Here is a 26,401-nt window from a genome sequence, read left to right on the forward strand (position 1 = left end):
TACAATGTACCATTAAATATAGTGAATGATTCGATCGCTCTTCTCTTTATATATGAGAGTCCGGATTGGGGTCGTTAACTTCTAATTTACTCGTTAATATTAATGCCATTTTTCTATTCTTTATTTTTTTTGTCCATCATTCTCTGTTCTATATTTTTGAGTATCCCATTAGTCTTTTTGGGGGGATGGGGGCTATTTTCCTCTCCTCTTTATAATTTGTGTCCTATATTCTGTACTTTGTGCCCAATATACTATTCTGTAAACTCCATCCAGACCCTCATAGACCGGTATGCCTGCATTGTTCCATGTTATTATATCTTAAATATATTCATTAATAAGTCAAAGCTCCATTCAACCAGGGAAATGCGACTTTGATGCTAGTAACTGTTAATTAAACTCGACGAATTTTTTTTAGCCATGCATGATCGTTCGGTTTTCTAATTATATAAATTTATCATGATACTGTATGTGACTTTAATCATATAGTTCAACGCATTCCAAGATAAGGACATTTTAAAGTACATTTTTGTAACCATGCGACTGGGATTAATTTCATTCCTACGCACTTTACTTTTGAAAATCATTCCCCTTTTCAGACTAGCACAAGGCCTCATAATGATCATATGATCATATGATAGTCCTTTAATTTACTTATAAAAAAATGGTCAAAATTGTTTAAAATCTTATTCATTGAGTCCTTTGCAAACAATTATTAAAATTGTAATTGTGATTAAGTATGTAAGTTTTATAAAAGTCACAATAGTAATCGGTAGGAAGTATTATTACCTTTGGAGTATTTCATTTTAAATGGTGCTTATTTTACCATATACTTCAGTCCTGGTCACATGTTCACGTTTGCACATCCATGCTTAGACACTCATTTATTTAGACATTCATATAGGTGTAAAACTTGCATGTGGACGCAATATATGATCCGCATGCAAATTATGCATTGACTGTAATTACACAACTATACTAGTATATGCAAACTTACGATTCATGTTTTTTTGTACATATGAACACAAAATGAAATATGAATACAACGTTATGTTATACCTCAAACTACGTGGTAAATAGATCTAATATTTGCATTCGTATGTTCGTCCGTTTGTCAGTCTATCCGTCCGTCCGTCTGCCCTGCTTCAGTTTAAAGTGTTTGTGGTTCGTGTTTTTAGTCAAGGTAGTTTTTGATGAAGTTTAATCAATTTGAAACTTAGTCACATGTTCCCTATGAGATCATCTTTTTAATTGAAGTGCCAAATAAGAGTTTTGATCCCAATTTTACGGTCCATTAAACATAGAAAATGATAGCGCGAGTAGGGCATCAGTGTACTAGGAACACATTCTTGTTATATATCTTTTTTAAATCAATTATCATTTAGTTTCAATGAATTTATTTTTTTTAAATAATATGGTCAACGACTTTTGGCGACGACCTATGATACTTTATATTTTGAAGTATAAGATCTTCTTGATGTTTTTAACATTACAGGTTTTGTCAAATGGTTTTTGGAGTACATTCTTTCTTCCACAACATGGCAGGCACTCGGTTAATCGAAAGATTGGTCGGTTAATCTATATTGAGTATGATTGCGGTTATATCGGCGGTTGGTCTGTTAATCGGGTTGGCTAACGTCTGTTAATCAGGTGTTATCGAGAAAATCATTGCAAGTTTAGTATGTTTCATTATATAACTTCTAAATATATTTGTATCATAAAAATTATTCATGTCCTACAAAACAATTCAATTTACTGAATCCAGTGGTGTAATTATTTTTTTTCTAGCTTTGATAAACGATCTATAAAATGAAAAGGCGGGTTACTCATCAATAAATTTATACACATTTTACACACACATAATGTACACAAAATGACACGTTGGTTGAATTTACTCCCATGCAATATTTTGAGCATCGAAAAAAGACAGGCATTATGTTTGTTAACCATATCAATATCAATGTGTGAAAAATCTACACGAAAATCTGTATATTGGTGACATTCAATTTTTATTTAAAACCTGGTCTGTTAATGGGTCGGATGTATAAAACCCGGTCTGTTAATTGGTCTGTTGAGAGTTGTGAATGGCAATAAAAGTATAATTCGATTACTATATGGGGAGTTATCGGATCAAATGGGTAGGCTCAAGACGAGCGACTAAAACATACGGAAACAACACCTGAACAATGAAACATAGAATATACGGAAACAACACATGAACAATGAACAATTTAGACGATGGAAATTGAAAACTGATAAAAATAATTTAAAAAAGTGTAATATTAAACTAATAATAATTTCATCCAAGAATGGTCGCATATATCATGTGGATTCTGTTTAATTGTCATGAATGACACCAATTTGTCATCTACATTGGTAACCAGTATACAAATTAGAGATAAACGTCGTAATGTAACTAAACATCAGTAAGTAGACTATATTGGGATGCTAAAATAGTAAGAATAATGAGTAAGATAAATGAAATGTAGAGAAAAGTGGCTTAACAATTTAAAGAATACAGAAATAAATAACACCCCAATCCGGACCCTCATGGTATACACGAGAATTAGGATGGAGACGAAGAATATAGAATAATAGATAAGGGCATGCAGTAGAGAGTGTTGTATTGCTAAAAAAGAGAGAAAAAAAATAATAAGTGTTTAAAATACAGACATGAAACACCCCTGGGTGTTGAAACAGTAACGGATTGCGATGTACTCAAATTGGTAACAAATGGTAGAAGTTTACATGCGGAAAACTGCAGTTCTCCTCTGCACTTATGTACGGAATAAAATGAATTAAAACTTCAAATATAGCTGCATTTGCTCCTTTCCATTTACTTCTTAAGAAGGACTTGTAAACAACATCTGATTAAGTAACAGAAGAAACGAACAAATTGGATGATGCTGTTAACGTATATACGTGATCTTATGACAAAGAACATTCAGAACGACGTTCATATGCCTGGTATATTGAAACCCATTGTATAATTTAGTCTAGGAAATATAACTCAAATCAATCACAGGATAGGTAAAGCATTGTGTCATTTTGGTTTCTTGTATAGTAGTCTCATTGACAATCCTACCATATCTCCTTTATATAGTATATCGGTTTATACGTGATCTTATGACAAAGAACATCGAGAACCACGTTCATCTGCACAGTATATTGGCAACCATTATATAATTAAGTCTATAAAATTAAGCTCCAAACAATCCGTGATATGTAAGGCATATAAGTTTATAGTGATCTTATGACAAAGAAATGCTTCCTTTCTGGCAGGAATCTTGAGAATCACGTTATGTACTATTATTTGTCTGTTTGTCTTTTTATTTTTTAGCAATGGTGTTGTCAGTTTATTTTCAATCTATGAGTTTGACTGTCCCTCTGGTATCTTTCGCCCCTCTTTTATGATTAAATATACAGGACTGCTATCATTTTTCATCACCATACAATAATTTGATATTGACATAAATTCCAAAATACGCGTCTTGAAATACTTTAAATTTGAGTTAGTATTTTACAGAAATTTTTGCGGCGGCGGCATTAACTATTTATATAAACTTTATATTTCAGAAGGTAGAAGACATACATATGCCTTATAGTTTATTGTCATGAGAAATACTCACTTATTATGGGTGATAAGATACCTATATTTGGTATATAGGATCCTCGCAAGGTTCACATGTCTATCAGATAGGGTTTTACTTACCTCGACCTAATTGCATGGAAAAGTGACCAAGGATCAATTTTTTGTAATAAACTCCGTATCTCAGATTTAACATGTATCAGCAATAGATAAACTGTCAACCAAGTTTGGTGTATTGAATCATTTTGAAGTTAAACAAATTCAACTGACGGTTACAGAAATTGACGAAGTCTGGGAAAAATTGCCGAAAATTCTCGAGTAATTCCACGATTGCATGCATGCAACTTCAACAGGTGAAAATAGTTCTGTAAGATGCAATGATCGGGTTAGAAACTATAAGAAATGATACCACCAACTTTAAGTTGGTTATAGGATGCGTCCAACTAAGCCAAAATAACTGCAATAGTCTCCGTAACCCCACATAACCATACTATAAACCGGTTTTTGGCACAACTTTTTGGAATATTTTTTCTTCAATGCTCTTCAACTTTATACTTGTTCGGCTTTTAAATTATTCTAATCTGAGCGTCACTGATGGGTCTTATGTAGACGAAATGCGCGTCTGGTGTATCAAATTATAAGCCTGGTTTATACCTTTTATAACTATTTATACTGTGTCCAATATAAACAAAATAACTGTATCGATCTGCTAAAACCGACAAAATGTTCAACATTTTTTAAACTGCCGTTCGTACTAATTGCATTGATCTAAGTACTCGTTGTTAGTCACATTATAAACTCGAATTTGTTACAAACAACATATAAACAGAGAAGCAATATTTGTCCGATACCTTATAGAATAAATTAAAATTGTTAAACGATTACAATGAAGAATGAAATAAAACTAACAAGAATCGCTTGAACTTTCCTCGAGATTAGCTAATATTTCATTCACAGTTTGTTCACGTTGTGTAATTGCATGAAGTCTTTGTTTCTCCACTATGCTCTTTTCAGCAAGAGTGATATTACATTGTATGAACTCTCTCTGTTTTAGATAGTTTCCCTTGACTGCGCACTTTAGAGCATCGTGGAGATAATCTAATGAGCGCTGTAGATTTTGTCTTTGTTTATGCTGTTCTGACCGAGCAATGTAAAACAACATCCTTGACCAGTTAGTAGATTCATCCCAACAACTGTTTTCAAACAAGTTTAAATAAAACTCTGCCAAACTGATGTCTTCATTTGAAACAGTGTTCACATACATGTATTCGATTTGTTTAACATCAACACCGAGAACAAATAACGCAAGAAAAAGATAAACTTGGTTTAAGAACGATTTTATCTTGAAGATTTTCTCTTGCTCGTAATGTTTTATTGCTGTCAAAAAGCAGGTTTTTGCTCTTTCTCTGATAGAAAACGATCTTGTTCCATTTTGTGTACACCGAAGAATTGCTCCAAGATAATTGGCCTCAAAGAAATACACGGCTCCGGTAGAAAGACAATTGTCCAAGGTACTCATCGCTTGATGAGCTTCTTTTAACAGTGAAGATGCCTCATCAAATTGCTTTGAACGTGTGAATAGTTCAACTTTGAGTGGTAAAAGCCTAGCTAGGTGCCAACCTGGCATCGATGTGGAAGAAATCAGATGGGTAGCGTGATCAAAACTTTCCACAGCATCTCTGCGATTGTCATTATAGAAGGTGGATATGCACATATCGCTTCGATACAGAAGAACTTGAATGTCGGTATTATCGATGTACTTTTGTCTTGCTGCCTTTGTTACGCTGTGAAATAGATCCCAGTCTCCTTTTTCGCGTAATGTGAATAACTCATCCCAGAGCTTTGAGCAAAGACGCATTATCTTCTTGTTATTTGGAAGGGATTTCGAAACATTTTTCGAAAGTTCTACGCTTTGAAATCCGTTTGAAGAAATTGGTTTTGCTTTGAGATGCTTTGCTGTGGATGAGCGTACACGTATGTCTCTGCTTTGACTTTCATCTTCGTGGTCAATTTTAAAATCTTTGTGTTTGACAATCAGCCCTGTATTTGCAGAAATGTCATTCTGGGAGTGATATTTTAATTTGCTAATTTGGTTCGAACAACAACTAGTACAAGACGTTTTTAACGAAGGTTTATTATAATGTTCGCAATGACAAGAGTATAAAGTATTTTCATTTACCGTGTGTTGTGTGACAATGTAATAATATTTGTTCCTCAAACTTGAAACTAAACAGGTTACAACTTGACTTTGAGGTATTCTTGATTTTCCTAGAGCTGCAAAAAGTTTTTTCACCCCTTGCTCGCGACACGTTGTGTCTGAATTTATTAAATCCAAATCGTCGTCGGATAAAACTTCATCTTCAAACAACTGATGTGTTATATCCTTAGGTCTTAAATTCTTTACTAATTTGCAGTGAAAGCAGGTGAAATTATCACTAACCTCTTTCACCACACAACGCTGTTGTATTGTTTCGTCTTCTTTTTCCAATACCTCACAAATGAAACCATAATCATTCGAAAGTGCTCTCAAAAGTGATGGATAAGGGTCTCCGTCTTTGTAACTCCTCCTTTTTAAAATATAGAGTAGTTTAGCGTTTTGTTCTCGCTTAGTTTTATTAGAAAGGATTTCTTCGCATTCCCCAGAGCTTATAATTTCGTCTTCCTGTAGTATGTCTAATACATCTGAGTTTGATAATTCTATACTGTTAATAAGTAATTGATGTTTAGCCCGTAATACTCGGTGATGATTTGTTTCCATTTACTGGTCACACTGAAAGAGAAATTATCATGTAGCTTTAGTAACACATCCTATAACCAGACACAAACTCCGAAACAGTGGTGACGTTGCTTCGCTAAACTATCAACGTAGTGTAGCAAAGAGGTGATATCGCAGTTTCGGAGTTTGAACCAGACATCGGTTTTTGTAGAAACAGGTTACACAGATTAAAATCTGCCTTACACGATTACATAAAATCATTTAATTGCAACGCATTCTCAATTACACACACAAAAAAACTGCATATATTAAAGGGGTTACACACGGATATAGACATGACAATTAAAAAGCGGATACATATAATAGCTATAATTGCACATGAACCATCCTGATGAATGACAAGGAAAACATGTATAAAATTGTTGAATACATGATAGGTTAAATTAGGGTTAGTCGTTACTGTGTAATAATACAGAATAAAGATTTACCTATTCCTAAATGATTTACTAAGAAAAAACGCAGCATAATTTGTTGTTTATTAAAGCATATAAATATATTTGTCAAATTAGATAAATTAAAATAATAAGGTCGTATGTTTATACTTAACATCTTAAAGAGAACGACTAATTTCTCCAAGTAGAATATAATAGAATGATTTGTATGGAATAGATACGAACAGGCAATTAAATTTAAAAGTGACTATAGCTGGGACTGTTATACGAGTATAGCAGTCCCAGACTATTATAGCTAAAATATAACAGATCATCGTGCATATGTCATGCAAGGAACTTGGGCAATGATTTCTTTGATAGATCTTTCTTTAAATACTAACTGATGTTAAATCTAAAAGCTACGTTTTACAATTGTGTAATGATAAATGAATACAACAGATGGCAAGCGTTAGTGATGTTATTGCAATTATACATGCGTGTTCCATTATTATAGACATCCGCGGAAAAAGAAAAACGTTACCATTACCATTACCACCTATGGAGAAACATTTGCGAATGTTTACCCAAATGTGAATAAAGGAAAAACTTGATAGGAATCATGTTTTCATTATCCTAGCGAAAAAATGCAATTGAAGATGCTTCTTTTGATAATTGTACAGGGTTCTAAATGGGTAAAAAATTACCATGAGCTTAATTTTTTAGACCGAAGTTTTTCCGCGATTCATACATAATGACGTGAAGCACGATATTTGTAATACGGTCAACGCTTTTACACCGCAATACAAAAAAATGCATGCAATTTTTAAATAAAAATACACTTAAAATGTTGGTTTTTTTTTCAATATGAACTCTATATTATGTTGCATTTTGCAAATATAAATTGGTCTTTTCAGGCCATTATTCTATTTAAAAAATCAGAGTTACCTTTCTTTGGTTACTAGATGATGTGCTTTGAAAATCAGTATGTCTTTCTATATTGTTATGTTACACCACCTCTTCAGGTTAGGGTGAAGGTTTGTCCCTTTTAAATTACTCTCGAGACATTAAAGCTGGTAAGAAAATGATCAGTACACTCGAAGTACAAGATAAAATGCTTCTAATGGGAGACATAAATGCAAGGACAGGTCAATTTCCTAAATTTATGAAGAAGAAAAAAAAATGATTCCAATCAAATATTAATTAATTTTGATACTGAATTTGAACAACTGAAGTTATACCAGATTATTGAGAAGTAGACACTTTAACTTATAGAAATATACAAGATTGTGTTGAAAATGTATAACTTAAAGGTTTAACTTGTGTATTGTCTCGACTATATTAAAAGGCGGATTTATTAGGGACAGCATTGGTTACTAGAGTTATATGTCAATAATGGTTATGGAGTCGGTCTGTGGATTATGCAGACCCTACCCTACCCAAAGGAAGAGACTGTGGGTAGGTAGGTATGCATTTTCTTTTTTTTTTTTTATTTATTTGGCAACGAGAAATTGAAGCGAAAGATGTTTCTTAGTAGAAATGCCTATCTGATTAACACATTTTTTTACAGATTAGGATCATAATAAAAGTTTTTGAGTACGGTAGGCAGCTATTTTCTGGGTGGGTAGGATTAGGGCAAACAAACATATTCTTTTATTGGCCAAAATTTCCTGTCCTCAGTCATATGTTTTAAAACTAATAATTCTAAATACTTGTCACATCATGTACAAATTCAGTTAAATATTTAAAGTAGTCATATCAAACAAAAAATGAAATGAAGAGATACAAATAGGACTGATAATTGTCAAAATTTCACAAAATTTACCCATTAAAGCTTTTACTTTATAGTCACATATTATAAAAGGTATTTTTGATGTAAAACTAAGAACGTGAGAAAGGTATATTTTTGCAATTATTGCTTTACACAGCACATACCTCTATGTACCATTCAATAGAGGTCGGTCAATCTGTTTCGCCGAACTGATATATTAAATACTTTTTTCAAGACCAAACTGCAACCGGCTGCTGGGTGTGGCCTTTGTGTCTCTATTTGTCGACCGTCATTCATAAACTCATTGTCATTTTAGACTCATTCGTAGCTTTTGGTTAATTTGGAACCCCTCACTTCCCTTAATTTTGTTGAAACATATCATCAACCAAACATTTGGATAAAAATTGCTTGTTTGTCTTTCTTAAATCGTGTGGGTCGTATTGTAAATTTCATTGACTAGCCTGGCATATATCTGGTTTACAACAAGAAATATGTGAGGTTATTCTAACTTAACATACAACAAACGAAAAGTTTTCATTTCTATTTTTTTACTGACAAGTCCCACATGTAATATAGCAGTACATAGCTTTGGATCCATACTATCATTTTATGATACACAATTAAAAGGGAGAATACAGCATCAAAAATGTCCAACCCTTAAACTTTACAGCAACTATAAAATGTACATGCCCAAATTAGGAACGTTTAAAATGTGCATTTTACACTTATTTTATGTTTTTTTAGCCCCAAAAGGGTCCCAAATTTTTTTTGCCTCGCTCCGCTCGGCATAAATAAAAATTGCTCCCCCCTTTCTATAATCCTGGATCCGCCCCTGGTCATTTAAAGACGTATCAACCGTATCATATACGTTGACGGATACGCATCTGCAGATTTACTAATAAACATTATGTGATCCAAAGCTTTAATTGTATAATTATATACTTTTAATAATGCCAATGGGCAACTGATTAATTTCAAATGCTAGTATTTTAATTGTGTAGCTGACTAAATTGTTGGAAAAGAGGGGCAAAAGATACCAGAGGAACAGAGGGAAAACTTATAGAATGAAATTCATAACAGTGTAGCTATGGCCATTCATTGACTGGGGAAAATTAGGTGAACGTTCGTCTGTAATGCCCACTGCTCACGACGTACTTATCATAGAAATTTAAACTGTGAGGTCACCAAAGGTTCTAAACGCCTAAATAAAATAATTAAAAATACTAATCAGGAATAACCTTTGTAATTTCAAAATAAATAAAAATGACCTTCAACACGGAGTCTTGGCTCACACAGAACAGCAAGCTATAAAGGTTGAATACTTAAAATTCTTTACTTGATTTTTTGTTATGGTTTGACCATCAATTTTCCTAATATGATATCGCACGTTCTTTCAGATTATTTTTTTTACTTAATTGGCTTTAAAAGTTACAATGCATGATGTCGTCTGTTTATGTAGTTCATATGTGTTTTTCGTTTCTCGTTGGTTTTCCGCCGTTTTAATGGTTTTACACTAGTAGTTTTGGGGCCCTCTATAATTTGCTGTTCGGTGTGAGCCAAGGCTCCGTGTTGCAGGTCGTACCTTGACCTATAATGGTTTATTTTTATGAATTATTACTTGGGAGGAGAGTTGTCTCATTGGCACTCATACCACATCTGCCTATATCTATCTATATCTATACATTTTTTTTCAACAAAAGAATACATCACAAGAATATAAGTTTTGTAAGAAACGTGAGAAATTGTGTTGGACTTGAAGATAAGGCAAAGTGACAAATATCTGAAAGAATGAATCGTTTTATGGTATTAAACAAAGAAATCAAATGAATTTTTAATTATCCAGAACTCTTCACAAACAAAACTCACATGTATACGCATTGAATAAATAGTAGGCCATTCTTAAATGATCACACCGTAGAAGTAGTTGTGCTCTTAATCAAAGAGATATTTTGTGAATTAACCCCATCAACTTAATAGTTTTTTTTACAATGGATAAACCTATTTTTTTATTATTATTAAATAATATCATCTCTGAACATTATTATTCTTATAAATGACACGGTTGTATGTGATGATTATAATAAATATTTAAAACAAATTCCTTTCAAGCTTTGTAAAAAGAAAGTTTCATTTTATGTATCGGAACACAGGCACTTGTTTCTATCCATACGAAGGTCGACTATCCATATAAATAGAAGAAGGTGGCTAACGAATTTTTTTTTAGGTCACGACAGTCTCCACTTGGGACGCTTTTTCTACCTTTCAACTTAATGCTAAAAATCCCTACCTTATATGAATCGATTCAGTGAATATTTTCCTTTAACACTAAACTAATTTCATAATCCCCACAGTGTTCCTCTTCACGGTAATCTACTCTCAATTCACTAAACCATGTCCAAAAGTTCAACTACCATCTTTTCAATGTATCTACTTCCGGTTGTGGGCAGAATGCTATCTTTTTAAAAACGAAATGATTCTGTAAAATTACCAGTTTATTATTTTCATTATCAATATATTTTTAAAGATGAAATTTCACCGAAATAAGTACATTTATCGTTGTTATTTAAAAAAATCAGAAAGTCAGAAACAAATTTGAATGAATTCGATAATACTAGAGAATTCCGAATGTATATGGTAACTCTAAAGAATTTCATCGATCTTTTATTTTGGAGGTAAAAAACGTATTCAGATTCATAAGAATTAGGGGAAAGAAACTGAGTCAATGAAAACAAAATAAATTTACTGCGATGTCAACCGGAAGTAGATACATTGAAAAGATGGTAGTTGAACTTTTGGACATGGTTTAGTGAATTGAGAGTAGATTACCGTGAAGAGGAACACTGTGGGGATTATGAAATTAGTTTAGTGTTAAAGGAAAATATTCACTGAATCGATTCATATAAGGTAGGGATTTTTAGCATTAAGTTGAAAGGTAGAAAAAGCGTCCCAAGCGGAGACTGTCGTGACCTAAAAAAAATTTCGTTAGCCACCTTCTTCTATTTATATGGATAGTCGACCTTCGTATGGATAGAAACAAGTGCCTGTGTATCGGAATGTGTAAAAAGTGAATATTTCAATCCCCACTGGAAGTGCTCTGACAGACTGGGTGAGCATAAAATCATAGCCGTTGACAAACAAGTTACAACCTACAAACGTTTTACTGTCGACCACACTGCTATGCAATTAATTCTAATAGTCTTAAGCTCGGGATCACATAATACTAGAGCATTTGCATTATTCACGTATCAGGATACGTGCACGGATCGACGTATACGTATCGACCAGATTTGTTTACAATAATGATTTTACCCCGATCTCAATTAAAATAAAATGCATTATATAATATTTTCATCGGGACCAACTTCACTTAATTTATCCTTTCCTCATATACGTGTTATACGATACGTCGATACGGATACGCCAGTAAATACTTGATTAATGCAAATGCTCTAATGCAAATGCTCTACTGTGAGGCATATCTGCAGATGCGTATACGTCAACGTATATGATACGGTTGCTACGTTTTTAAACGACCGACCTCCAATTGTATATCTATCCCAGTCTAATTGTATATCTATATCTATATCTATATATAATATAAAACCGGATCCAACCGATACGTATATTTTTGTTTAAAAGGCGGATAACTACTTCCCTTTCCGTTTTGAATATAGGTTGTGTCGTATTTGAAAAATATAAGTCATTATCAAAACTAATAAGAATTAACAATTTTATAATATAATAATTAAGAGCAGAAAAAATACAAAGAGAGAAAGTAATTATAAAAATCAGCTGCAACTTAAATATAACACTTTTTATGGAGATGTATGAGGGGCCTGATGGGTTATTTTCGTTCTTCGTGATTGGCGAATTTTCGCTATCGTGATCCGTTTTTCTACAGATTTTTTTTTTTTATATTTTCGTGATCCGTGATCATGGAAATTTATTTTCTGTGAATCTTGTTTGACAAAAAAAATCAACTCGTGAATCCTGATGAGACCCCCCCCCCCCCCCCCCCACTCCTCCCCATCAGGCCCCTCATGTATTAGTGAGCAGAGTTCCAATGTCCGCCGTGTTGTACGTATTTCATTTAACAAACTTAAAGGTAAGTGGGGTGATAAAAAAACAGCACTTTTTTTTATTAACTTAGCTATATTTGGTAAAACCTTTCGGAATTTTTGGACCTTATAATCACAGGCACTTGTTTCTATCCATACGAAGGTCGACTATCCATATAAATAGAAGAAGGTGGCTAACGAAATTTTTTTTAGGTCACGACAGTCTCCGCTTGGGACGCTTTTTCTACCTTTCAACTTAATGCTAAAAATCCCTACCTTATATGAATCGATTCAGTGAATATTTTCCTTTAACACTAAACTAATTTCATAATCCCCACAGTGTTCCTCTTCACGGTAATCTACTCTCAATTCACTAAACCATGTCCAAAAGTTCAACTACCATCTTTTCAATGTATCTACTTCCGGTTGACATCGCAGTAAATTTATTTTGTTTTCATTGACTCAGTTTCTTTCCCCTAATTCTTATGAATCTGAATACGTTTTTTACCTCCAAAATAAAAGATCGATGAAATTCTTTAGAGTTACCATATACATTCGGAATTCTCTAGTATTATCGAATTCATTCAAATTTGTTTCTGACTTTCTGATTTTTTTAAATAACAACGATAAATGTACTTATTTCGGTGAAATTTCATCTTTAAAAATATATTGATAATGAAAATAATAAACTGGTAATTTTACAGAATCATTTCGTTTTTAAAAAGATAGCATTCTGCCCACAACCGGAAGTAGATACATTGAAAAGATGGTAGTTGAACTTTTGGACATGGTTTAGTGAATTGAGAGTAGATTACCGTGAAGAGGAACACTGTGGGGATTATGAAATTAGTTTAGTGTTAAAGGAAAATATTCACTGAATCGATTCATATAAGGTAGGGATTTTTAGCATTAAGTTGAAAGGTAGAAAAAGCGTCCCAAGTGGAGACTGTCGTGACCTAAAAAAAAATTCGTTAGCCACCTTCTTCTATTTATATGGATAGTCGACCTTCGTATGGATAGAAACAAGTGCCTGTGCTTATAATGCTTTAATTTCGTGTAATGTTTTGTCTTTTAACTCGTTAATCGAGCATCACTTTTGTAGACGGAACGCATATATATTAAACTGACGTACAAAATGCAACAAATAAGATATATCTCATACATATACTAAGTGTATGCATGCTACCTTGTGAATGTGTCTTCCATCTGTCCGTAACTTGTAATTCTGGGGCTGTCGTTTGTAGCTATTGATTTTTATTATTATTGTTTTTTTCATAAATGAGGCAGCAATTTTTTTCTCGCTTTGAATTAGTTTTCATTTGTCATATTGAGGTCTTTTATAGTATGCTGGGATCGGCTTATAGGTGTTTTTTTTTTAATCCTAGCCATAAGTACTGCATGAGAGTGGCGTTCAACAAACCAACTAAGTCTCATACTTCTGAGATACAAGTATTGGTATCCCCATATTTATAAATGAGGATGTGGTCGGGGTTTACAGTATACATAATAAAGGGCAAAACGGCAAAACAAGGCAATTTCGGGGCCTTTTATAGCTGACTGTAGGGTATGAGCTTTGTTCATTGTGGAAGGCCGTACGGTGATCACCTACGTCATTTGATCTCTCGTGGAGAGTTGTCTCCTTGACAATCACACCACATCTTTTTTATATATATGACAAAGCTTATCAGTGTTCAATATGTATTACCAACATGGTAAATAAATATTGAATATCCAAATCCTGTACCGTGCACAAGCGCCTGCGCATGACGTCTATGGTTTAAAGGCTGTCATACGTATACAGTATTAAAATCGTCCTGAATATTGGTGAAATATTTGCCGCTGGACATTGATTCAATGATGTAATTCATATCAACCATAAGCTACACCAAACTAAGTAATTGAAATATTCTTATTTGTAAATAAACAAATACGTACCTGTTCTGCTTAACACTGACTAACAAATCACGTGGTAACTATTACGCAATGCACATGTACATGTACAACAATTAAATATTAATTATATTTATCAATAGCTTTAGCAGTCCATGACATTGTTATTCATATACCGGTAATCGATTAGTGTTCTAAAATTAAAACGTAGTAGTTTCACATTTTCTTAAAAGTAATAATTATACGAACTAGTTTATAATCAGTTATAAATAACGATCAGGAAAAAAAGAACATAAATAAAATGTACATAATAAGTTTTATGAATTATATATGTTGTAATTTGAAGTTATTATAGTCTTCTTAAAACTGCTAGTTGTTTACTTACAAGTTAATTGTTTACATAATATTTAATATATAAAGGTCAAAAATGATATTTCGTCTGCATGTTGCATTATAGAGGCCAGAAAAAGGGTCACTATCCTATTTTGGCAAAAATTCAAATGCACCTGTATATCACATTCTTTATTGTTTTGTACATAACCATTCAATCTGTAAATTTACATATTTTCTGTGTCGTTTAAGGCTTGCTATGAGATGTGGAATTTGTGCCATTTGTCTAACGGGGAGTTGTCTCATTGCCAATCATACCACATCTTCTAATTTGTATCTTGTGTCGACAAATAAATCTATGTCCGCAAATTAGAATTGAAAAGCCTGTTTACTTTGATTGAGAAATTGATTTTTGTAAATTCCGAACTGTAGAAAATTCCTATATTTATATATATATTTTTTATTTTATGCCATACGCAATATAATGTCTTTAATTCAATAAATATATATATTTTTTTTTATGCCATACGCAATATAATGTCTTTAATTCAACAAATGAGGATATATAATACTCAACTTAAATTGGTTGTATTGGTCGTGCTGTTGCTGTTCTTTAACCCATCAACAAATTATTTCCTTGGCAATTATCTTCAGAAGGTCTACCTTGTGAGATTGTGAGGCGCATATTTAAACTTCTAAATCAACTTCCTGTCCAGTTTAATACCCTACATCACAAGTCATCTTTATATGGATCAAAGCCATGATTTGAAAACTGTAGATGGACAGGGACATTCGACAGGATGAAATTTGAAAAAAATTGGTAGGGCAGGTGTTTTGAGTAAAAAAAAAAAGTCAGGATGAGACACTTTGCCAAAAAAAAGTCAGGATGACAATTTTGGTAAAAAAAAAGTCAGGATAAACTAGGCTAGCCCTCCCCCAACTAAAAATCAAATGGTAGCTCCATTATGAAAGCATGTGTCGACCCGGCATATCATGAAAGAGAAATTACACCTACAACCAGAGTTGTTTTTATTATGTCTATCATCCATTCTTTTATTTATCTGCTTCAACTTACAACCTTTTTTCAGATATATTTTTATTTATAATGACCTTTGAAATGTATATTTCAACAGTTTGGGGCTTTTTTGTGTGATCAAAAGGAAGATAAAGGTCCATTCCCACCCCACCCCACCCCTGGACTTTTCACCAGGCTCAAGCTTGCAGCCACTCGCTAGCAGCCACTACGCTAGCAGCCAGTTTTCGGATATGTGTTATGAAAGGATTTAGGACGTTTTTAGTAATTGAAATAAAATAGAGCTTATTAAAACAAAAATTATATATTTCTAAATTATTAAGTCAGTTAAAAGTAAAAGAGAATATAAATGTCAAATAATTCATTGACATAAGAAAATATAACAAGAAGAAAATACAAAGAAAAGAGTTCATAATTCATAAGAGTAACCTACATTATGTAAGATCAGAGCTCTGATGTAAGACGCAAGATAAGCAAAAATAGTACAAGTCAAGAACCTCATTAGTTATTTGGCACGCGTTTAGAAGGTTATTAGATCGTCGGACACAGATGTATGTCGAATTGATATTACATCCAAGGTTATAACCATATTCTCAGAATCATGAATATTCAGTAAAACATTAAAGACACACGAGAATGTTATTGTTAACCAATCAAAAAACTGAGATACAAAGATTGACGTATACAAGATACTAATTAAAATTTACAAATCTTTAATTATCTTTTATTTTTAAGATCAGAAATTGAAATTCTTCAAAAAATATTATTATAATTAATTTAAGAAATAATTATCCTAACGCTTTTCAAAAACAAATAAATACATTTTGCATATTTTGAAGCAATATAAGTTTTGGCAACACATTCCATCGTTTACAAAAGAAGCTCAATCTTGTCTGGGGAACAAGAATGTCGGGTAATGAATAGTGAATATAAAAGCAAATATAAGTCTACTACCCGTACATTGCAATCCTTGTTCCTATAAGCAAATTTAGTTGTCTTATTATTTTATTAAAAAGGTAAGTTATATTCTGTTACTTAAAGTTATTTAAAGAAAGAAATTAATTGCAAATTAATAGGAAACAATTCAATAAATTAAATATAAATATATATAAATTTTAGTAAATGCGTTTCATTAGGTTATTCACTCCATGTATAACAAATTTAAAGGACGTAGTTCATAAGTTTGATTCAAGCAATATTTGAAATAGAATTACATGTGTTATGGTCAAATGATAATCTTATTGTTAATCTGTATGATATATGCACTGTGATAATTTATCATCAAAAAGAAAAGAATAATAAACATTACAATCCTTGTTCCTACCAGCAAATTGAGTTGTCTTATTTATTTCATTTAAAAGGGTAAGAAGGCGCGAGTCCCACCCTCGCTGCCAAGCCAGTCCACAACAACGACATGTAGTCCCCAGATGTCCAGACATCACTCTACCTACAAGAACCGTAGGAGAACTGAGCAAACGAGAGGAGGCAAAACAACACCATGTCTTTCAATTTAGAAACCACCGAAGACAATCATAATACCATCTTAACAAGTGACCTCCCTGGGAAGTTAACATTACAAAAAAAAACCATAAAATCTCCGTCACAACATATGTCTATGAACCCAAAAATTGCATAAGATTCAAACGTACTCAAAATGCTTTTATTGATATATAACCAATATATTATCAGTGTTTAATATATAATTAAGCAATCGGAGAACAATTCGATGATTTAAAAATATCTAGTCCTGTTCATTAATTTATAAGACAAAAGTTATCAATTCAATTCAAATATTTATTGCCATGTAAACTTTAAACATTAAGTTTGTGACATACAAAATAATAAACAATATAACTATATTTCGCATATATATATATACACAATCATTCATTTACAGTAAATATTCCAGTGTCCCCTGTCCTCAGTTCTAATGACCTTTTGATGTAGGACCCCAATTTATTTACTTGTGATGGTGTTGATGGATTGAGTATAAAAATCAACTTTTCTTCATCAGATAAATCTTTAACAGAAAAATTAAAATCCAAATTGTTAAAAAAGTTATTTCTTAGTTCCATATTTAATTTACAATCTAATATAAAATGTTTTTCGTTTTCTAATGTTTTACATTTAAGAATCATTTAAGGCATAATCTCTGCTCTCTAGGAATATTAGTATGTCTGCCTTTTTCTATATTTAAATTATGGTCACTAATTCTTAGTTTTGTTATTATTTTTCTATATGTAAAGTTTGATGTTCTTAAATAGTCTTCAAAACGTAAATTTTGTTTAAGATTCTTATATAAATAAAGTTTACTTTTTTCATCAATGTTTTGCATCTTATCATGTATCAAATTTTCAAAGTAGTTTTTAGAGCTTGTTTTTATATAAACTTTAAATGAATTCTTTATTTTTTTGTCTGAACTAGTATTTTGTTGAATTTGTGCTATATCTAAATTAAGTTAACTTAAAATATTTTTAACATTGGTAAACCAGGAGTATACTCCTTCTGAGTCTAAGTTTTTACTAAGCATGTAAGCTTCTTTCAAAAGAGGATTTAACTTACAGCATTCAAATCTCTTTAAATATAATAAAGTTTGTGTTTTAATATTAAATTCTATAGGAAGTCTCCCCAATTCAGCTCTAGTTGCAAGATTAGATGCATTCTTTCTAGTTCCTAGTAAAAATTTACAAAAATGCAAGTGTAATTTTTCAATTGGACTTTTTTCTGCAAAACTTAAAATATCTACTTCTTTTCCAGAATTTAAAGCTCTATTTTTTGCTCTAAAAAGAGATATATATGTGTCTAAATATGTAACTTCAGAGTTGTATATCATTATTGGTTTTATGAGGGAATCAAAGAGGTGGCATGCAACTTTGACTGGTAAATTATTCAAAGACTTTGTGTATGCTTTCAACCCAAATAATGCTTTTTGGGCTTTTTTGACAATCGATGTCAATATACCAAACAGCGTGCTCCCCGCTTTTAATTTTAATAGTCAACAGTTTTGAGTGTACATAGAATCATAAATATGTATTAAAACTATTGAAATGCTTACAAAATTGCTTGTAACAGCTAGTTGACATTGAAATCATCAATTAATTTTGTAATATTGTGATAAATAGCTTTCCATATTCTCAGCATCCTGTCAAATAGTTCCTGAAAAATTATTATTGTTCTGCATGACAAGAAAAAAAAAGTTGCACCCGTGCATTAATATTTTTTTAATGAGACAAATCTGTTTAAACGAAACATTCTATTTCTGAAGCAATAGTTATCGCTTACTTTTGATTAGACGAAAGGTTTATTTTTTGTACACAATTATGGTGGGCAAGGAAATTATTTATAATTTAATAAAATAAATTTTTAAAAATTCTAAGCCGAATAACACCCTGGATTTTTTCTCAAGTAGACCTTAGCTATTCAGCTTCACAATGCACATAGTGGCGAAAAAAGTATTGCCGTAGAACATTTTTTATTTACATTTCCGTAAGGGTAGGGTAGGGTGTCCGACCCCAACTTTGGACCAAATTTTAAAAAAATCTATAAAGCCGAACAACACCCTGGATTTTTTCTCAAGTAGACCTTAGCTATTCAGCTTCACAATGCACCTAGTGGCGAAAAAAGTATTGCCGTAGAACATTTTTTATTTACATTTCCGTAAGGGTGGGGTAGGGTGTCCGACCCCAATTTGGACCAAATTAAAAAAAAATCTAAGCCGAACAACACCCTGGATTTTTTCTCAAGTAGACCTTAGTTATTCAGCTTCATAATGCACCCAGTGGCGAAAAAAGTATTGCCGTAGAACATTTTTTATTTACATTTCCTTAAGGGTGGGGTAGGGTGTCCGTCCCCAACTTTGAACCAATTTTGAAAAAAATCTAAGCCGAACAACACCCTGGATTTTTTCTCAAGTAGTCCTTTTTATAAATACATTCCTTCCTTGGCACTTGCTTTTTGTCCTTTTTATAAATACATACCTTCCTTAGCACTTTCTTTTTTGTCCTTTTTATAAATACATACCTTCCTTGGCACTTTCTTCTTTGTCCTTTTTATAAATACATACCTTCCTTGACACTTTCTTCTTTGTCCTTTTTGTAAATACATACCTTCCATGGCACTTGCTTCTTTGTCCTTTTTATAAATACATACCTTCCTTGGCACTTTCTTCTTTGTCCTTTTTATAAATACATACCTTCCTTGGCACTTGCTTCTTTGTCCTTTTTATAAATACATACCTTCCTTGGCACTTTCTTCTTTGTCCTTTTTATAAATACATACCTTCCTTGGCACTTTCTTCTTTGTCCTTTTTATAAATACATTCCTTCCTTGGCAGTTGCTTCTTTGTCCTTTTTATAAATACATACCTTCCTTGGCACTTTCTTCTTTGTCCTTTTTATAAATACATTCCTTCCTTGGCACTTGCTTGGCACTTGCTTCTTTGTCCTTTTTATAAATACATACCTTCCTTGGCATTCTTTGTCCTTTTTATAAATACATACCTTCCTTGGCACTTTCTTCTTTGTCCTTTTTATAAATACATTCCTTCCTTGGCACTTGCTTGGCACTTGCTTCTTTGTCCTTTTTATAAATACATACCTTCCTTGGCATTCTTTGTCCTTTTTATAAATACATACCTTCCTTGGCACTTTCTTCTTTGTCCTTTTTATAAATACATACCTTCCTTGGCATTTTCTTCTTTGTCCTTTTTATAAATACATACCTTCCTTGGCACTTTCTTCTTTGTCCTTTTTATAAATACATACCTTTTTTGGCATTTTTTGTCATTTTTATAAATACATACCTTTCTTGGCACTTGCTTCTTTGTCCTTTTTATAAATACATACCTTCCTTGGCATTCTTTGTCCTTTTTATAAATACATACCTTCCTTGGCATTCTTTGTCCTTTTTATAAATACATACCTTCCTTGACACTTTCTTCTTTGTCCTTTTTATAAATACATACCTTCCTTGGCACTTTCTTCTTTGTCCTTTTTATAAATACATACCTTCCTTGGCACTTTCTTCTTTGTCCTTTTTATAAATACATTCCTTCCTTGGCAGTTGCTTCTTTGTCCTTTTTATAAATACATACCTTAATTGGCACTTTCTTCTTTGTCCTTTTTATAAATACATTCCTTGCTTGGCACTTGCTTCTTTGTCCTTTTTATAAATACATACCTTCCTTGGCACTTTCTTCTTTGTCCTTTTTATAAATACATTCCTTGCTTGGCACTTGCTTCTTTGTCCTTTTTATAAATACATACCTTCCTTGGCACTTTCTTCTTTGTCCTTTTTATAAATACATTCCTTCCTTGGCATTCTTTGTCCTTTTTATAAATACATACCTTCCTTGGCACTTGCTTCTTTGTCCTTTTTATAAATACATACCTTCCTTGGCAGTTGCTTCTTTGTCCTTTTTATAAATACATACCTTCCTTTGCACTTTCTTCTTTGTCCTTTTTATAAATACATTCCTTGCTTGGCACTTGCTTCTTTGTCCTTTTTATAAATACATACCTTCCTTGGCACTTTCTTCTTTGTCCTTTTTATAAATACATTCCTTCCTTGGCATTCTTTGTCCTTTTTATAAATACATACCTTCTTTGGCACTTGCTTCTTTGTCCTTTTTATAAATACATACCTTCCTTGGCCCTTTCTTCTTTGTCCTTTTTATAAATACATACCTTCCTTTGCACTTTCTTCTTTGTCCTTTTTATAAATACATACCTTCCTTGGCACTTTCTTCTTTGTCCTTTTTATAAAAACATTCCTTCCTGGCACTTGCTTCTTTGTCCTTTTTATAAATACATACCTTCCTTGGCATTATTTGTCCTTTTTATAAATACATACCTTCCTTGGCACTTTCTACTTTGTCCTTTTTATAAATAAATTCCTTGCTTGGCACTTGCCTCTTTGTCCTTTTTATAAATACATACCTTCCTTGGCACTTTCTTCTTTGTCCTTTTTATAAATACATTCCTTCCTTGGCATTCTTTGTCCTTTTTATAAATACATACCTTCCTTGGCACTTGCTGCTTTGTCCATTTATAAATACATACCTTCCTTGGCACTTTCTTCTTTGTCCTTTTTATAAATACATTCCTTCCTTGGCATTCTTTGTCCTTTTTATAAATACATACCTTCCTTGGCACTTGCTGCTTTGTCCATTTTTAAATACATACCTTCCTTGGCACTTTCTTCTTTGTCCTTTTTATAAATTATACATACCTTCCTTGGCACTTTCTTCTTTGTCCTTTTTATAAATACATACCTTCCTTGGCACTTTCTTCTTTGTCCTTTTTATAAATACATTCCTTCCTTGGCAGTTGCTTCTTTGTCCTTTTTATAAATAGATCTACATACCTTCCTTACCACTTGCTTCTTTGTCCTTTTTATAAATACATACCTTCCTTTGCACTTGCTTCTTTGTCCTTTTTATAAATACACACCTTTCTTTGCACTTTCTTCTTTGTCCTTTTTATAAATACATTCCTTCCTTGCCTCTTGCTTCTTTGTCCTTTTTATAAATACATACCTTCCTTGGCACTTTCTTCTTTGTCCTTTTTATAAATACATTCCTTCCTTGGCACTTGCTTGGCACTTGCTTCTTTGTCCTTTTTATAAATACATACCTTCCTTGGCATTCTTTGTCCTTTTTATAAATACATACCTTCCTTGGCACTTTCTTCTTTGTCCTTTTTATAAATACATTCCTTCCTTGGCACTTGCTTGGCACTTGCTTCTTTGTCCTTTTTATAAATACATACCTTCCTTGGCATTCTTTGTCCTTTTTATAAATACATACCTTCCTTGGCACTTTCTTCTTTGTCCTTTTTATAAATACATACCTTCCTTGGCATTTTCTTCTTTGTCCTTTTTATAAATACATACCTTCCTTGGCACTTTCTTCTTTGTCCTTTTTATAAATACATACCTTTTTTGGCATTTTTTGTCATTTTTATAAATACATACCTTTCTTGGCACTTGCTTCTTTGTCCTTTTTATAAATACATACCTTCCTTGGCATTCTTTGTCCTTTTTATAAATACATACCTTCCTTGGCATTCTTTGTCCTTTTTATAAATACATACCTTCCTTGGCATTCTTTGTCCTTTTTATAAATACATACCTTCCTTGGCATTCTTTGTCCTTTTTATAAATACATACCTTCCTTGACACTTTCTTCTTTGTCCTTTTTATAAATACATACCTTCCTTGGCACTTTCTTCTTTGTCCTTTTTATAAATACATACCTTCCTTGGCACTTTCTTCTTTGTCCTTTTTATAAATACATTCCTTCCTTGGCAGTTGCTTCTTTGTCCTTTTTATAAATACATACCTTAATTGGCACTTTCTTCTTTGTCCTTTTTATAAATACATTCCTTGCTTGGCACTTGCTTCTTTGTCCTTTTTATAAATACATACCTTCCTTGGCACTTTCTTCTTTGTCCTTTTTATAAATACATTCCTTGCTTGGCACTTGCTTCTTTGTCCTTTTTATAAATACATACCTTCCTTGGCACTTTCTTCTTTGTCCTTTTTATAAATACATTCCTTCCTTGGCATTCTTTGTCCTTTTTATAAATACATACCTTCTTTGGCACTTGCTTCTTTGTCCTTTTTATAAATACATACCTTCCTTGGCCCTTTCTTCTTTGTCCTTTTTATAAATACATACCTTCCTTTGCACTTTCTTCTTTGTCCTTTTTATAAATACATACCTTCCTTGGCACTTTCTTCTTTGTCCTTTTTATAAAAACATTCCTTCCTTGGCACTTGCTTCTTTGTCCTTTTTATAAATACATACCTTCCTTGGCATTATTTGTCCTTTTTATAAATACATACCTTCCTTGGCACTTTCTACTTTGTCCTTTTTATAAATACATTCCTTGCTTGGCACTTGCCTCTTTGTCCTTTTTATAAATACATACCTTCCTTGGCACTTTCTTCTTTGTCCTTTTTATAAATACATTCCTTCCTTGGCATTCTTTGTCCTTTTTATAAATACATACCTTCCTTGGCACTTGCTGCTTTGTCCATTTATAAATACATACCTTCCTTGGCACTTTCTTCTTTGTCCTTTTTATAAATACATTCCTTCCTTGGCATTCTTTGTCCTTTTTATAAATACATACCTTCCTTGGCACTTGCTGCTTTGTCCATTTTTAAATACATACCTTCCTTGGCACTTTCTTCTTTGTCCTTTTTATAAATTATACATACCTTCCTTGGCACTTTCTTCTTTGTCCTTTTTATAAATACATACCTTCCTTGGCACTTTCTTCTTTGTCCTTTTTATAAATACATTCCTTCCTTGGCAGTTGCTTCTTTGTCCTTTTTATAAATAGATCTACATACCTTCCTTACCACTTGCTTCTTTGTCCTTTTTATAAATACATACCTTCCTTTGCACTTGCTTCTTTGTCCTTTTTATAAATACACACCTTTCTTTGCACTTTCTTCTTTGTCCTTTTTATAAATACATTCCTTCCTTGCCTCTTGCTTCTTTGTCCTTTTTATAAATACATACCCTTCCTTGCCACTTGCTTCTTTGTTTTTACTTGATTCATGTAAGTGGTGACTATGCAATCATGATGTTCACTCATTTCATCTTGAACTGGTATTGTTTTCAATGCTTGGCGTGTTAGTTGTTATTTCTAGGTCTAAGTAAATATGAAAAAGAAGATGTGGTATGATTGCCAATAAGACAACTCTCTACAAGATACCAAAATGACACCGAAATTAACATCTATAGGTCATCGTATGGCCTTCAACGATGAACAAAGCCCATGCCGCATAAAAGGTCCCGCTATGTCAATGTAAAACACTTCAAACGTGAAAATGTGAAAACTAATGGCCTCATTTATACTTTTAAAAAATGAGCAAAAAACAACATGCAACATACAAACATACGAAATCCACTGAACCACAGGCTCCTGACTTGGGACAGACAAATACATTAATAATGTGACGGGGTTAAACATGTTAGCGGGATTCCAACCCTCCTCTAACCTCGGACAGTGGTAACCGTATAATAGTACAATACAAGAACGAACTATACAAATCTGTTGAAAAAGGCTTTACTCATACTTGTACATCCCAACAACAAAAAGACACTAGGAACAGATCTAAGAGTACTCGCAGATAACTGACAGCAGCTTGTTCAAAGCCACTAACAACTAATAAAAAAAAAAACATGCATCTAAGACTAAATTATTAATCCGTACACATCTAACATCCAATGGATTAGTGTAAAGACGTCATAAACAGCCACAGAAAAACATGACCTTGTGCAATGCCAAGATACATGTATCGACATTTGGTATATCTATGAATGTGTATATGTATTGATCCATTCTAAATTTCCGGGCACGGTTAACAACATTTCCGTAAAAATGAGGATGTGCTATCCCGTGTCAAATAAGAAAAATCGTCCCTTTTGTAGTAAATAATATTGTAGAGTTTTCTGTGTAAGGCCGAAATATCTAAATTTAGGAAAGGACATTTACTACCGTTAAAATTTGATTTATTTAAAGAAAGTTTCTTGGGGTTAATTACAGCAGTATACTGAGAAAATTCTTGATTATCTAACGAAAAGAATATCATCACGATAACGGTGAGTGTTGTTGAATTTGACAATTAAATTCAATTTCGACGGGTCTTTACTGAGTATAGTCATAAACTGTGATTCCTAACAGTACAAAACAAGTCTGATATTAAAGGGGCGCAATAATTGCCCATAGGGATACCTACAAGCTGTCGATAAACACTGTTGCCGAAACGTACGTAAATATTATCAAGGAGAAAATTAACAGCTTCAATCATCTCATCACACATCCAGTAAGTATATCTATCATATTTACCTTTCTCATTAGAGAAGAAGGCTTGAAATGAGTTGCAGCAAATATATTTACATTCAGATTTACCAAGGAGGTTATATTCCCTCCTTGGGTTTACCAAACGACCATTTAATTAAATAGGAAAACTTTTGTTTGATAAGATAGTGTGGAAGTGTAGTGTAAAGAATAGAAAAATCCAAACTGTAAACAGAATCAAAAGGACCATCAAAAGCACGTAGTTTATCTAAATCATCAAAAAATATTTTACACTTCAAAAATAGTTTATTCCACTATGTTCATATATTTTATTACAATAGTTTATGATAAGCTTTTTACTAGTAGTATAGTTAATGAAGTTGTTAAAGCACCGTAAGATTAGTTGTAGAACATTTACTAGAGGCCGGTCTAAGTATGTCTGATATGTTATCTTGACGTGTTGATGGCTTTTTGTTTTGCTGCTTAGATAAAAACTTTCATCAATTGTTTCTATAAACTTTTCATTGATGCCCATACTTATAGTTTGATTTTCTTACTGGTGAGTTGCTGTATTCCTCTGTTTTAAATTTTATGTTTGGGATGTTGAAATCACCAGTTGGTACAAAGTTTGGTAGTTGTTTGAATGTATTAGCCGAGAAGCGATGTGTTTAAGCTTTCTATGAATCTATAGTGTTGGATGGTGGTCTATAATATGAGTGCCAATGAGACAACTCTCAATCCAAGTCACAATTTGCAACAGTTAACCATTATGGG

At 32.6% G+C, this 26,401-nt stretch overlaps 1 protein-coding gene across 2 annotated transcripts; it reads right to left on the reverse strand.

Annotated features, from left to right (window-relative positions):
- Window positions 1–4,233: 4,233 nt before the first annotated feature.
- Window positions 4,234–14,645, reverse strand: LOC139514767 (uncharacterized). Of its 2 annotated transcripts, none has more exons than XM_071304401.1 (2): window positions 14,495–14,645; window positions 4,234–6,356 (listed from the first exon to the last, which is right to left on the reverse strand). In XM_071304401.1, the coding sequence occupies exon 2, from the start codon at window positions 6,342–6,344 to the stop codon at window positions 4,491–4,493; it is 1,854 nt and encodes a 617-aa protein (XP_071160502.1). In that variant the 5' UTR covers window positions 6,345–6,356; window positions 14,495–14,645; the 3' UTR covers window positions 4,234–4,490. The 2 variants fall into 2 exon arrangements, with proteins under 2 accessions (XP_071160502.1, XP_071160510.1); XM_071304409.1 differs by lacking the exon at window positions 14,495–14,645 and adding an exon at window positions 7,679–7,887.
- Window positions 14,646–26,401: the final 11,756 nt, after the last annotated feature.

The sequence above is a fragment of the Mytilus edulis genome, chromosome 1, assembly GCF_963676685.1.
Source record: "Mytilus edulis chromosome 1, xbMytEdul2.2, whole genome shotgun sequence".
Lineage (NCBI taxonomy): Eukaryota > Metazoa > Mollusca > Bivalvia > Mytilida > Mytilidae > Mytilus > Mytilus edulis.

Bases quoted from the DNA above. Each gene is read 5' to 3' on its own strand.
- LOC139514767 (XM_071304401.1), bottom strand. From the start codon at position 6,344: ATGGAAACAAATCATCACCGAGTATTACGGGCTAAACATCAATTACTT.